Raw genomic sequence first — 16,290 nt, 5'->3', positions numbered from 1 at the left:
ACTTTCTGATCCAGAAGCCTCCTATAGAGTTACCAAAAGGTTTGGTTTGATAGACTATCCAGTGGCCAACCTGCAACACCATTTTAGAGCTGTACCCTCGAAATACAAGGACGATTGGATCTTACCATGATATCCATCATAACCTCAAAAGACACCAGTCATACTGCATGATTGCACTAACTTGTTCATTGTTATAATCATTAGATAAAAACTCATCTAATATCAATTCCCCAACACTGTACAGGGGGCATAATTAAATTGGAAAAGAATGGTACCATATTAGATGTGTGAAAATTTGCATTCAGCTAAAGTGTAGTCAATTACTAGAATAATCATAATGAATGTGTTCTAATATTAGTAGTATTAGAACACAATCATCATACATTACAGAAAATACATCTAGTAATTTCTGCAATCAGCTTGTTCATCCATGTCAAAACAAAGCACTTATAGTGTGAAACATCCAGATGCACTAGCTATTAAATGCATTCAAACTAGATCAGAGGCTCAGATAAATAATAACTCTGTAGTTATAGCAGTTAATAACAGTGAGAATGTAGAATTGGTACCTCAAAATCTGTTACTAAGTTTTTGTAACTGCAATTATTCGCCCTTGTAACGAAGCCAACATGTCAAACACAAGTAATAAATATCCAGGCACTAAATACTAAATTCAATCAAATCAGATCACAGCTCACAAAGTAGTAACTCCTCAGTAGCCACAGCATTGCATCACATGTTGCTATAAAATTTATTTAGAAATAAAAAATAATTTAACAATATAAATTTAAATTAACAAAGACACTCATTTTTCATTAACAATACTTTTTAATTATATTTTCAAATAAAAATCAGAGACCACTAGGAATCTATTTTTTATTAACATTATGGCAATTAATGTGTTAAAATAATATCATATTTAATAATATATTTAAAATGTATCCTCACCTTTCTAAATTAGATGTTTTAGAGTAAATTGCTGCAACAGTTTCTAAGTTATGACAAAGCTGACTTACAACAGAAACAACAAGACAAGTAAGGGATCGGTCTGCAAATGGCAAGGCAGATGTAACTAGAGACAACCAATAAGTATGGAGGTGGACTTTATGCTGTTGTCGAAGCGCATTTGTTATTGCTGTGAGAAACATTGGCTGTGAGGGTATAGCTATACCTACAAAAATTAAGAAAAAATGTTTAATTTGTTAAAAAATATTCAATATCAATGTGTATAATTTTATAATTAGAGTAAAGTGAACCACATTATAACAAGGGCCTGCTATATTTTCGTTATCATTCTCCAACTCCACTAATCTCTTAGAACTCGAACTTCTTTTTTTTTGAATTCTACCTCCAGTCTAGCTTTTCTTAACAGTGAGATAATTTTCATTGGTAATTGTAATATTGACAACTCTTGCTTACTAATTTTACATGCTTGTCAAGGTTTTGAGGCTTTTGATCATCAAAAACCTGACAGAGCTTGTTCATTTACCTATCAGAATATTAGACAATACTAACCATACAGCCAACACACTTGATCTGTTTCTCACTAACGATCCTTCAGAGTACATGATCATTATCAGTGGTCCTCTGAGCACTCAGATCACAATATGTGATGGTCACTTCTCCAGTAGTCTCTCTCTCATGACATTCTCAGCCACATGTCATTTTGCGTTACATTCGAGGAAAGCAAAATGGGATGATTTCTATTCTTTTACTTGGTTAGATTACCACTTTAAAGTTCGATCACTGCTTTCTGATCCCAATGTCTGCTTATATCACATTAGTGAAATTATTCATATAGGGATGAAATCCTTTATTCCATGTTCCACTCTTAAATCTCATTCTTTATCAAACCTTGATTTTCCAATAAATACGCTAAAGCTTCAAGGTAAGAACATAGCATATTGCAATTGCTTTGCATCAAAATCTCCAGCTTCTTCTTCTTCTGTATACACTAAAGTTCACAACAAATGTAAAATAATCATTAATCAATCCAAACCTGATTTTAATCAATGCAATCCAAACCCAAAAATTCTTGTTCAAATGGTAGTCAAACATTCTGGTCTCTTACCAAAGCTATTGGACATAATTTTAATCCACATATATTCCCACCTCTGTTCTTGATGCCAAGAAAGCTCCATGTCCTGATGTCATTTCTCCACCTGTTCTGAAAACCTGTATTCCTGACCTCTTTTTTTTTTTTTTTATATGTAAACCCCAAACAAGAGAGGTATTAGAACCTATAGTACATAGTACCATGCTTTGGTTGGAGGTTGAGAAGATGAAAGAAGATATTTGCTGATATTGGACTTGAACTTCTGTAGACTGTAATTTTCAGGAAATACGAACAAAGGACGGTTGTTCCAGAAAATGGCAGTTCAATAAATAAACGAGGAAGATCAAAAGTTGGTTCTGTGAGTTTGAAGTTGGACAATAAGTGGATGTTGGCTGGTGGCTGGACTTGTTCGGACTGTTTTGAAAGAGGGAGCAGGAATTATAGAAGCCAATTCAGAAGAACAGTGCCCATGGAAATATCTGTAGAAGAGGCATGCAGCAGAAACAGAACATCTATGAGAGAGCGAGTGGAGAGACTCTGTTAGATATGAATCATTAATTATCCTAACTGTCCTCTTCTGAATGGAATCAAGAAGCCTGAGAGAGGTTTTGGGGGCACCACCCCAGATGTGGGAACAATATTCCATGGTGGATTTGATATTTGTAAAGAGTAAACAGCTGTTTGGAAGAAAAGTAACGCCGAGAGCGAAAGAGAAAACCAAGTTTTTTAGACGCAGAGGAAGAAATATTTGTAATGTGCTTGTGACAAGAGAGAGAGATTAGAAGTCAGGGTAATCTCCAAAAGAGACATATCACTTTGCCTAGAAATCGGAGTAGTCACCAAAGATAAGCACAGGAGGAGAAGAATCCTTTTTGCGAGATATAAGACAAGACTGAGTTTTAGAAGGGCTGAAATCAACTAAGTTGTCTTTGCCCCACTGGAAAATTACTGAAGATCCGCATTTAAGGAATTGGTAGCAGATTTTTGAGAAGTTGAAGCTGATTGAGCAGGGCAAGGTTTCTCAAAATGGAAAGTGGAATGCAATGTGCTATCATCGGGAAAACAATGGATAGGATTTCCAGTCAATGGAAGAAGGTCATTAATATACAAGAGGAAAAGTGGGAGAAAGAACTGAACCTTGGGGGACACCGGCATTAATGGAGAAGTCAGAAGACAGAGAGCCATGTACCATCAACCTCATTGAGCGATCAGAGAGAAAACTGGATAGCCAATTAGAAAAAACAGATGGCAAACCATAGGATGAAAGTTTGTTTAGAAGACATTTATGCCAAACACGATCGAAAGCCTTTGAGATATCAAGAGCAACTACTTGTGTTTCACTGAACCTTTCCACTGAATTAGTCCATAAATGGATAACATAAGCTAGAATATCACCAATGGATCGACACTGACAGAATCCATACTGGCGATCGTTGATCAGACGGAAGGTTTCTAGGTAGTTTAAGAGTTGGCGGTTAATGGATTTCTCCATTACTTTAGAAAGAGTAGAAGTAATTGCAATGGGATGATAATTTGATGGGTGGGATTTATCACCCTTTTAGGAACTGGCTGGATATGAGCAAATTTCTTTGGAATAAGAAAGTGAAAAAAGGCAGCAAAGAACAGGAGTAAGTTCAGGAGCACAGGTTTTGAGAACGTGGAGAAAAACCATCAGGACCTGGAGCTTTCTTAGCATCAAGATTCGTCAAAATCCTTCTGACATCTTTTTTATGGAAGACAACAGGAGGCATTGAATGGAGCATATTGGGAATGGAGGGAGGTGTTTAACCAAGACCATTAATACATGAGTTGGAAGAGAAATGGGATGCCAGCAGGTCAGCTTTATCCTTGGCTGAAGTGACAACAGAACCATCTGGTTTGGACAGAGGTGGGAGCAGAGATGGGCAAAAGTTGCAGCCAATAGCTTTGGCAAGAGACCAGAATGCTTGGCTATCATTAGGGAAAGAAGCAAATTTTCTACTCTTAGCCTGTTCAAAATCTAGTTTGGACTGATTAATAACTGCTTTACAATTGTTGTGAGCTTTGGTGGAGACAGAAAATGAAACTGAAGAATTGGAAACAAGCCAATTATGATATGCAACATTCTCCTCTTGAACAGCCTTAGCACATTTATTGGAAAACCATGGCTTAGATAAAGGACGAGATTTTAAAGTGGAGTGTGGGATAAAGGATTCCATTCCTACAAGAATAATTTTCTGACATGATCTGAGCAAATGTTGACATCAAGTTTTGAAACAGTAATCCAACCAAGAAAAAGAAGAAAAGAAGTCTCGTAGGTCATCCCATTTTGCATTCTTGTAATGCCAAACAACACGAGGTTGGGAATAGCCATGAGATAAAGGTTCCATTGTAGAACAGGCAATCACCAATTTGTGATCTGAGGTGCCTAAAGGACCTCTCACTTCGACCGTGTACTTAGAAGGGTTGTTTGTGAGAAAAAGATCAAGCGTATTGGCTGTATGATTAGGATTGTCCGGTATTCTTGTAGGTAAATGAACAATCTGTGCTAGGTCACTGGTAATTGTCACTGGTAGTCACACCGACCCAGCATCTCGACCTGCTGGGTCGGTGTGACTAGAAAATGGAAGCCAGCTGGAGTTGTGAACATTAAAATCACCAAGGAAAATTACCTCACTGTTAGGAAAGTTGGACTGGAGAAAGTCAAGTTGCAAAGAGAGGAAGTCAAAGAGCTCCAAGTGATTAGTGGAGTTGGGAGAACAGCATAGACAACAGATGAATTTGACACAATGAGGTAGAGATTTTAAGCCAGAGAAGATCGAAGAGAGGAGATTCCAAATTACCAAGTCTCTGACAGGGAATATCAGAACGAACATATGCACAAGTACCACCTTTGAGGCGAAAGGTATCATACAGCGAATAATTTGGGCATCTGAGATGAGCAGTAGTTGAATCAACCGAAAACTGTGATTCTGTCAGAAAAAGTACATGGGGTTTGGCAGACTGCAAGTGGAAATGGACATCGTTGAGATTAGAATTGAGACCACGTATATTTGTGAAATGAATTAGGAAGTGTTTGGGAGGTTAAGATCATTTCGCAGATAAGCTTACTCTATTAGTTTGACAATTCATGGTGTATTCAATAGTAAGCAAAAGTGGGTGGACATGCTGTATGAAGTAATGAAATTTTTGGATATGGCGTACACACGGTAAGAATATACCCAGATCCTTGACATAACATGGCCTCGATAATGCCCCCCCAAACACACACTACTCGGACTTCTTCCAGTCACTATCTGGCAGAGTATAGGTGGCAAGATTATACACTAGCTGATCCGGAAGTCCCCTAGAGAGTTACTAATAGGTTTCGGTCCAGTGTACTAACTAGCGGACGACCTGCGAACACTATTTTAGAGCTGTACCCTCGAAATGTAAGAAATAATGGATCTCGCCACGATGTTCATCATAACCTCAAAAGTCATCAATCATACTGGATGATGGAAGAGATGGGGAAGAGTTGGCCGGAACTTAGCTCTAGAGACTAAACATGGGTTCCACCAATTCAAGCCTCCAATAAGCAAAGTGGTGGTATTTCACCGGTTGATGAGAGTCATCTACCACCTAGTACTGCCTGGTAACATAGAGGGGCGGCGTTCCTCCATGTGGTGTGGGCGCCACACCTCGACCCCTGCTTACGTTGGTTCACACCTGGGTGGTCACCCACCATGTACTTGTGCATGGAGGTTATACCCAGGATTACAAACAGTCCCACCATCATGAAGGTGCAAGCAGAGGATTTGGCTGTCAGATACTGTCCGGACTTCGCCAAAATTGGGTCCACTTGACTTGAATGTCACCCAAATATCAGTTCCATCAGCGTTTTAGACTACCAGGTAGCAAGTACAGCTGGTCTGGCATATCTGAGAGAATGTCTGTGACAACTTCAAGGACCAAAGCTTTCTCCTATTCTGTGTTACCTTTTTTGCACTTTATTACACTGGTGTTTATCTTCTGTTTGGAAATATGTCATATGCAGCCAGTTGCTAAAAAAAGAGGGTGACAAACCTCGTGACAAATTATCACCTTTTGTATACTTACTTCTGCTCTTTCCAAAGTAGTGGAGAAACCTACAACCATAAACTCAAACTATCACAAAAGCTTCCATCTGATCAGTGATTACCGATATGATTGGTGGAACAGACTTCCATCCCTTGTGGTGGAGGTTGATAGCCTAAATAAGTTTTTTATCTGCATAAAACACATTTTTATCTGAATAAAACCACACTTTTATGTCAATAACAGTGTGGCTTACCTCTTGAAAAACACGTCAGTGTTGATCTACTAGTAATATACTGACATGTTACTCATCTTTGGACAAATTCAATGGAAAAGTTTTGTGAAACAAAACAATTGCTCTTGACATTTCCAAGGAAATTAGTATCGCACATCTGGGGTGGGTCTTGCTTTCAATAGCCCTCTCAATCTTTGATTCCAATCAAATGAAATGAACGAGTCAACTCTTAGAGTCTCTCAGTTCTCATTCCATTCTCACAAATGTTCAGTGTCTGCTGCATGCCTTTTGAATAGATACTTTCATGAGCACTGCTCTTCTCAGTTAGCATCTTTTAACTTTCCCACTCTCTCCAAACCAGTCTGAACACATGCCACAACTAGTCAGCATTCATTCATTCTGTCCAACTCTAAACTAACAGAACTAAATTTGCCTCTTCCTCATTCAGCCCTTCTACTTCTGTTTTCTGGACCAACTTTCCTTCACATGTATTTCTTGAATTACAATCTACAAAAATTAAGTTTAATGTCAAAAAGGATCTTGTCTTTCTCAGCCTTCAACCAATGCACAGTACTGAGTAACACAGGTTTTAATACCTGTAGAACTCAGTACTGTTAAGAAGAAAAAAAACAGAGGCAACTTCTCATTAATATTTGTAGATTACTTGTCTTTCACTTCAATGTTGTTCCATCTATTAAACACATATCTTAATAAAATTATTCAGTTTTAAACCAAGTGTTTTCCCCTTAGCCATTTTTGTTATCTCATAATCATATGGTGGTAATTTTGATTCATCTTGACAAAGATTTCATCATAAAGGAACAATATTTCTTTTAATTTTTTGCATTAAAATAATTTATTAATTTTTCAATGGAAATTGGCGTTTCATTGAAAACAAAATAACTTTTTTGGTGGAAGATAACTTTTCAATAATACAGGCAACCCCCGTATAATACGGTAATTCTACAACAGAGGTTTCCCTCTAACACGATTGATAAATTGCAACATTCTTCACACAACAAGGTTTTGCTCTAACACGGTTTGAGAATTGCTGGAAATCTCACATAACACAGTATTTTTGAGCTTTTTGTGCTGGGTTTGTTATTGTTATTTGGTTTTTTTAGGATCATTAGCAACTAAGGCCATATTGCTCCGGGATATGCGGTGGTCATTCCCTGAATGACCTTTCCGCATCCTCCGTATTTGGTGGTGACGGGCTCGAACCCCGGTCTAATCAAGAAGCGTGTGCTACGCACTGCTGCTCCTTCCCACCTGGCTACGGAGGCGCCCTTTGTGCTGAGTAAAGCCTGTTATTATGTCAGATGTAATTTTCAATGTTTCCATTCCTTTTTGTGAATCCCTGCTGTTGACTCGCTAGTCATTATCGTCTTCATGGTATTTTTCTAAAAACACATTTCTGGAGGTCAATATCATAAAACAATAAAAACAATTTGTAGTTTCCAGTTTAGTGGTCTTTTCTGTTAGTGTAATCAATCATAAACAGGTAGTAAACTGGATCTTCTTGAATTTCTATTGTCCCAATAGCTGGAATTCTGTGGGTTTCGCATTATTATGGTGAAATGTGTTTCCCCTTCCATGAAATATTCAATCATATAAAAAACAAATAAATTTTCAGAAACTCATTACTCCTTATCTCACTTGTGTGTATGCTGTGTTCTTTGTTATTAATTGCTTATGATTTTCTTTACTGTTTTAAATTTTACAACCAAAAAAAAAAGGTCGGTGAACAGAAATATCAATTAGTATATACATAACACAATGTATTAATTAAGCTATACACATAAGCGTAAATTTATTTTTATTTTGCTCACTGGAAAATATTCTTCCCATTTTCATGTATCATTTAAAGCGAAGTCCACTGTATTTTTGGGAGATCCCTGGGTTAGGTTCTGTGCTATTGAACTTGTGCTTGTTTGAGACCATAAAAAAATTGTGACTTCGAAGAGTGCAGTTCGTGACTTTTAAAGAGAGCAGAAGGTACACAAAATCTAGGTACTGCAGAAGAGATTGTTCTTAGCAGTGATGAAGAAGAACAAGAAAATGAAATGAACATTACCTGACATATAAAAAAAAAGATAACATTACCTGACATATAAAATTAAAAGAACATTGCCTGACATATAAGTATCGTAGTTTGTAAGGCGTTTGTTCAGCTATTACTATTTAAGTTACTACTATTATAAAAATAAAGTTAAAATATTAAGTTATTACTACTATAAAAATGAAGTATCCGATGGTTATAAAAAAAAAAGGTGTATTTCTGTTAACTTCTGGAACGTAACCCCCCTTTTTGTACTGGTTCATGGTTTCACATTACACGAGATTTTGTAGGAACCAAACTACCGTGTTATACAAGGGTTACCTGTACATAGTTTTTTTTTTTTTTTTTAATTCGGTTATTGTTGGTTTGAACAAAAAACAAGCGTGCAATATCGAATGAAAAGAGCATATTTCATAGCAACCCATAGCTAGGATTGAGAAAAATAGTGCTCGAGTTTCTAAAGACAATGAAAACAGAGAATGATGAATAGTGCTCGAGTTTCTATGCAGAGATAGTTAAATGTTTTAAGCTATATATTGCTTTGTACTTCTTAGATTTTGGAAATTCATCCTTCATCTAACAAAGGGAAACTAGGCACCTGCAAGGTGATTTGACTGAAGTAGCTAAGGCTGTGAATGGATTGAGCAAGCTCAATGCTGATGACATTCTTCCTCTTGCTCCTCTGGGTTACCTGTACATAGTTTTTTTTTTTTTTTTTAATTCGGTTATTGTTGGTTTGAACAAAAAACAAGCGTGCAATATCGAATGAAAAGAGCATATTTCATAGCAACCCATAGCTAGGATTGAGAAAAATAGTGCTCGAGTTTCTAAAGACAATGAAAACAGAGAATGATGAATAGTGCTCGAGTTTCTATGCAGAGATAGTTAAATGTTTTAAGCTATATATTGCTTTGTACTTCTTAGATTTTGGAAATTCATCCTTCATCTAACAAAGGGAAACTAGGCACCTGCAAGGTGATTTGACTGAAGTAGCTAAGGCTGTGAATGGATTGAGCAAGCTCAATGCTGATGACATTCTTCCTCTTGCTCAGACTACATACATGAAGGAGCATAAATTCAAAATGAGAAAGGATGGTTGCAAGATAGATGTATGGAGCTTCAGCCAGCAGGTGATTGTTGGACAAATAAATGTGATTATGAGCTAAACAAATTATTGGAGGGGGAGGACAGATGATGTGGAAGTTTGTTTTTTTTTCTGCTGATGATTTATAAGCTTGCTTTCTTGCATCATATGCTACTACCAATAATTAATATCAGATCAATAGGATTAAAAAGTCTTCCTACAATTTCATAATATAATTAAACCATAAGATACCTTGTTGATATTTAGAAGATGCAATCTGTGTCTGAAATCGAATTCTTGATGTTCGGTCTGCACTTGTATCGGCCATTTTCCCAGAGCCTATTCGTGAATCTTTATCTGAATTATTCTGTGATGCAACAGTGTCTTCTAATACCACAAGAGTAGCCATAAGCCTCAGTAAATGCACCTATATATAAAACACACAAAGTATAATAATATTTGTTACTTCAAATGTAATCTAAAATAAGACTTCATGAGATAAGTAAACATGAATCACCTCCTGACTACTCCATTTCAACCTAAGTATAAATAAACATTGATTTTACGAACCCTCAATTATTCCATTTAACCAAACCAGATATTGACAGCATCCTCAAGAATGGAGGAGGGGAGGAGTGGCAGATGACCACATGCAAATGGTTGTCAGTTTCCCTGACATCAGAAAAATTGATAACTTTTTTTTTTTTTTTTTTTTTTTTTTTTTTTTTGAAGTATCAGGTTTGATACTTCAAAAAAATGTCAATGGAAAGTCTTTCAAAACACTGCCTTGCCATGAATTGAAACAGGTCTCATCTTTTGGTGCCAATTGTCATGTTGATTGTTACTGATTGTTTGAGATATTAAAAAAAAACTAGTACAGTTGTTCCAGAATTGTCCCAATAAATTGAAATGTATCTTTCATGTTAGAAATATCAAATATTTCTGACATGAAAGATACATTTCAATTTAACAAAACCTCAGGAAAGTACATGATGGCTATAAATTATTCACCTGATTATAAAGCTCAATTAAAGTTTTATGGTAATAGGTATATCTTAAAATGGTTTAAAATAAGATTAAAATATAGTTATCAAAGAAACTCAATGAGTTTTTTCTCATTTGGTTGGCAGCCCTGACCCCAGAAAGCATTGCAACAGTACAGCATTAGAATAGTGACAATGCAGGGTAAAGCAATGTGTGTGTGTTGTGGCCATGGGATACCAAATTTCCCATGATCGTAAAGAGACATTTTCAAAGAGAATTCCAGAAAGATCCATCCATGGAACGATCAATGAGGCAATGTTGGGAACAGTTGGAACAGTTTCAAGAAACTGGCAACTTTAAGGGGTAGGTAGGCCTAGTGTATCTGCAAATAAAGTTTAAAAATTCAGGAAGTGTTGACCAGAAGTCCTACAAAATCTATTGCCTAATCAAGCCTGCAGCTGCAAATACATTGCTTGCACGGGGTGGTTCACAAGAGATTGAAACTTTATGCTTATAAAATGTAAATTATCCAGAAAATTAAGCCTCACAACATGTGTGCTATCAGCAAAATGGGACAACACAATGGAGCTTGCACGTGCACGATTTCCTCAAAAAAAAAAAAAAAAAAAAAATTTCCTAACTAATGGATTGGCCAGGATTGTCCCATTCCATGGCCTCCTCATTCTCAAGATATCACACCTATGGATTTCTTTGTATGGTCGTAAAGGAAAACATGTATGCAAAAAAAGTTAATAATACCATAGAGTTAAAAGACCAATGAAATTGGCTGCTGTTTTAACATTCTACATACTACCAAAGGTGCAAATGTGGAGGTTTTCTGAAGAGCAGTTAAAAGAAATTGTGATAAGAAATTTTTTGAGTTGCTTTATTAAGTGCAGTGAACCATTTTATAATAGCTATTACAATAAATTTTAATCAAGCTTCATAATCAGGTGAATAATTTATATAGACACCCTGTATATCCAAATATTTTATTCTATTAAAAATAATTATGACTATTCCTATCATTACAGCATCTGCTGAAAAGAGCTTTTCAAGAATGAAACTAATCAAGACCTAAGACACAAAAAAAAAGGTCTTACTTCTTAATTATTCCTACTGTATTTTGAGGCTACACTTAGCAAGGTGAGATTCTGCTCCTATTAAAAAGCTAAACTAAAAATAAAATAATGAAGATAAAACAAAGTAACACTCACCTAAAGCAGTATGAATGCATGCCTTCTGGCCAAAAAGAAGCATGCCCACATCCTCCAAAGAATGAGCAACACTTTTTGTAAATGAATAATAAATATAAAGTGGTTAACTCTCAAAGCAATGCCTTCAGGGGTGTGGGAGGACATCAGCACTTATGAATCCAAAAAGAACCATATTTCAGTCATTAACCACTATCCAGCAAAGTGTCAATAGATTTCTCTATTGACAAACATATTTAATATAAACAAAAACATTTAAAAAATATAGGGGCATCAACTGATATTGATCTTTTTTTGGAGTTCACAAGTGCTAATGTTCCCTCGAAGAGGTAATGCTTATAATTTCCCATTTTATTATTCATTTACAAAAAGTGGTGCTCATTCTTTGGTGGTTGTACATCTCCTTGGAGCAGGAGTAGTGCATTATTATTATTAATAGCCATATGGTGCAAAGAAGCCTGAGGCTTGTGCTGCACCAGGAAAAAAAAAAAAAAGGTTTCCAAGTTACCCTGTGTGTGAGAGAGAGAGAGAGAGAGAGAGAGAGAGAGAGAGAGAGAGAGAGAGAGAGAGAGAGAGAGAGAGAGACAAAAGTAGAAGGGAATCACCAAGAAAGAGAAGAATGATGATATCCAACTCAGGATCCTGGGTGTGCCCATACTCACCAGATGTGAACCCCCGGCGTTAATTTCATGCTACTTAAGTGATGTCTTTGCTTTGTTTTGTCTTATTTATTTCGTTTGAGTTTATTTCACTTTATTTTTAGGTTAGCTTGGTACATAGAAGCAGAATTGCACCTTGCCAAGTTTAATCTTAAAATACAGCAGGAACTTGCTGTAGTTATAATACAGTTTAGTGTTCCCTTTTTCCAAAGTCAGTAATATTACTAACATCAATTGCTATAGTAAAACACATTAATAAAGACCTAAATAGTGAATTCGGTTCCAAGAAAAGCAAAGAAAGATTTTTTAGTGTGACTGAAAATTGTATTCCTATTTGCTATTAGTAAAGTAGAAGTCTGATAATCTGGCATCCATAGGATCACAGCAGTGCTAAATTAGCACACATAGTACGTTTGTCAGGTGGTTCCTCCGAGTTCCTACAAATACACATTAAGTACTCTGTGATGATGCACAACTTTGCAAAATCAGTCAGCACGGGTAGTGTGGGTTATCTGAGTAGTGCGTTATTCAACTAGTCACTTAGTGATCACTAGGAAGGGACCTCCCATCCATCCATGCCCATAGGTCAGAAAGCTGGATCAGGTACTGCAGATTGAGACACTTACTGCTCTACAAGTGCTCTGCCAAAACAAGGACAGAGATCATCCAGGAACAGAGTGGACAGTATAGACCAGCTAAGATCAAAGAAGATAGGGAGGGAAGAAAAGAGAAGGCACTCCTACCTGCTTTAGGCATCTGTTTCTCACTTATCCAGCAGGGATGCCTACAGGTAAGTGTGAACCGGAAACCTAAAGCAGATATGATACCTGTAGAAGGTGGGATAGAGGATGATCCAAACAGGGCTATATTAACAGATAAAGATATGAAGAGTGAGAGTCAGGGTTTGTCACAAGTGCACACAGCTTTCAGTAGTAATCCATGCTGGAAAGAAGCATTCCCAGCAGGGATTACAGAAGTGATCCTACACCTGAAAATTAAGATTTTGCAAAGACATCCCACAGTGAGGAGCAAGAGCTCCACTCCATCAGTGAAAATGTCTGCATGGGCAATAGCAGCAACAGGATAAATGCCACGGTAGAAGGAATGGAGAGGCATAGTCAGCACATCCAACCAAGGCCCAAGGCAGACCTGGGTCAGCCAGAAGGTAGACCAGAATTTTTGAAAATAATTCCTGGACTGAAAAAATCCCATGGCATGGATATAAAGCACCATCTGCAAATCCCACTAGCATGTTAGAGAGGCAACAAAAGAAAGAAGTACTCTTGATCTGATTATTAGCAGCAACCCTTCGTGCATTAAGAATCTGCAGATAAAAAGACCCACTAGGTGGGGTTTTGTTTTTTTTGTTTTTTTTTTTTTTTTGTTAGTTGGTGCATCGACTTCTGTAGCCATAATGCACCTCACAAAGTTTTTTTGCATTTTGCTCTGATCCAAGCCTGCGACCTTTACCCACCTGGCTAGCCCGGTCGGCTACCCACTAAATGGAAGTTATCATAATGTATTGATGTGAGATTTACTTAAAGATGCAAATTGTGTCAGAGACATGGGAAAAAGCAATTGCTTTCATAAAGGTAACTACAGCAGCCTCAGACAGTTTAATTCTATGACCAAATGATGAAGTTACCAACAGCAAATTAAAAATGGAAAACATTCAGATGTTATTGGAGAACCTACTATGCTTTTATTATGTTATGTAAGAAAATAAGTCTTTACTTACATAATTATGTAAATAGACTTCTTTACTTACATAAAGAGTAAAATGGGTTGGATTACATTGGTCCAATGATTTACTTTTGAATGGATTAACTGTTGATGATCCACCACAATTTGCTGACAAACAAACTGAATAGATATTTTGAATCTACATTCCAACATGAGGAATTTTTTTGAGATGGGGATGCTAGAAGTGAATCAAATTCTGGAGGGGAAAGCTGAATGATTTTGTGATAACTTATGGGGAAAAAGGGAGAAGAAATTGTTCACAGTTAATGTAAAAAAGGCACCCTGGGTGGATTGGAACTATCCAATTATATTAAAGGAGGCAGAAAAACATGTCCCAATTCATAAAACGGATCAAAGGGAGACACGAGTAATTGTAGACCCGTTGGCTTGACTTCTGTTCCAGGGAAAATAATGAAGTCACTGATTAAACTGGTAATGCAGAATCATTTAGAAAGGAATGCAGTTATACTGCAATCACAGCATGGATGTATTAAGGGGAATTTGTCTAACCAATCTGTCATGGATATGACACAATAACAAAGGAATTGAATTAAAAAAATAATTTTGACATCATATATACTTAGATTTTACAAAAACGTTTGATACCATTTCACATAAAAGACTGCTGTATAAATAGCAGCAGCAGTGTGACATTAAGGGCAAGTTGCTGCTCTGGATAAAGGGAAGATTGACTGGGAGAGGACAGAGTGGTTATCAATGGGCAGTGGAAAATGAAAACAATCTGCGGGGTAAGATAATTGTGCAGTCAGTTATGAAGTTTTTAGAGCAGTGAAAACAGGGTTGCCGAAACAGCTCAAGGGGTTTTGTCAATGATATACAAAAATGTTGTTAGCAAGAACAAGGAGATGCTTGTTCTAGCAAAGTTCTTGCAACTTTGTTGCAAGAACTTTCTCAGAACTGCCTGAGCAGAGGATTTTCTAATATTTACTGATGCTGCCTTCTTCTCTGCCCTTGCATATGCAATATTTTGCTCCATCTTAATCTGGATTTGTCTTTCCTCTTTCCACCTTTGGCATGCTCTTGAATATGCAGGGTGTTCACCACCACAATTCAAGCATGCAGATTTTGGGACAGAATGTTCCTTAGTGTCATGTTCCTTTTCTCCATAGCAGGCACAAATAAGTGATCCATGACACGTCATCTGTGACTGACCATATTTTTGGCACCTGAAACATCACAATGGGTTCAGAACATAGAGCCTTACAGGGCAGTTGAGATATCCAGCCTTGATGGGAAGTAAATGGTTTAGGAGTGTTAAATGCAAGGATGAGAACTGTAACTGGGACCAATTTCCCCTCCTAATGCATGGATATATCCTCTTAACAGCAGTGACTCCTTGGTCTCTTAGTTCAGGAAGACCTCCTCTTCTGATGTTTCAAGGGGATCCAGCTCACTAACTACATGACATAATGCATTCAGTGTTCTATGCAGTGAAACTTTGATGGGAATACTTCCAAGGGATGCTATTTGGAGGAGCAATTCAGAGTGTCATACTGAAGAAGTTTCTAATACGATGACTCCTGATCTAAGACATTTTACCGATTTCTGTCTCTACCTTCTGTATAAAGAAGGGAGACATTTTACCGATTTCTTTCTCTCCTGTTGAACAGATAATGAGAACATGAGGTATACTGGAGGTCGTGTAGCTTCTGTTTGATGTCAAGTATTACTTGATTACTTGAGCAGTAATACAGAAAGACAAATGATACTGAAACTGAAGAATAGCGATGGTGTAATTATAAACAGCAGAGAAGGCATAATTCAAATAGCAGAAGACTACTATAGGGAATTATACAAGCAGCGAGGGAATGATACCAGCAGTGGGGAAGATGGATTGCAAAGTAGCAACACATACGACATACCCGATATTCTTTCTGATGAGGTAGAACATGCATTGAAGAAAATGAAGAATCGGAAAGCCCCGGGGGAAGATGAAGTTAATGTAGAGTTGTTAAAATTGGGAGGAAGAGACATAACACAAAAACTGGCAAGGCTCTTCACAAAGTGCATTAGAAAAGGTGTGATGCCTAAGCAGTGGAATAATGCAATCATAGTTTTGCTGCATAAGAAAGGAGATAAATCAGAAATTGGAAATTATAGACCAATTAGCTTGTTATCCCATATCTACAAGTTGTTCACAAGGGTCATTACTAACAGATTAGAAAGAATACTTGATGAGAATCAACCGAAAGAGCAA

General features: G+C 37.0%; 1 protein-coding gene across 1 annotated transcript in view; it reads right to left on the bottom strand.

Annotated features, from left to right (window-relative positions):
- LOC150091387 (protein DOP1A) overlaps positions 1-16,290 on the bottom strand; it is a 519,845-nt gene that overhangs the window by 240,742 nt on the left and 262,813 nt on the right. Inside the window, exons 13-14 of the mRNA XM_090390176.1 lie at positions 9,725-9,899; positions 949-1,171 (exon numbers count right to left, since the gene is read on the bottom strand). Of these exons, the coding sequence (XP_090246302.1) occupies positions 949-1,171; positions 9,725-9,899 (398 nt within the window). The remainder of the gene's footprint in view (positions 1-948; positions 1,172-9,724; positions 9,900-16,290) is intronic.

Source organism: Mastigoproctus giganteus, chromosome 1 (assembly GCF_048544385.1).
Source record: "Mastigoproctus giganteus isolate SK-2022 chromosome 1, ASM4854438v1, whole genome shotgun sequence".
Lineage (NCBI taxonomy): Eukaryota > Metazoa > Arthropoda > Arachnida > Uropygi > Thelyphonidae > Mastigoproctus > Mastigoproctus giganteus.
This window is presented reverse-complemented; position numbering and strand designations above follow the sequence as displayed.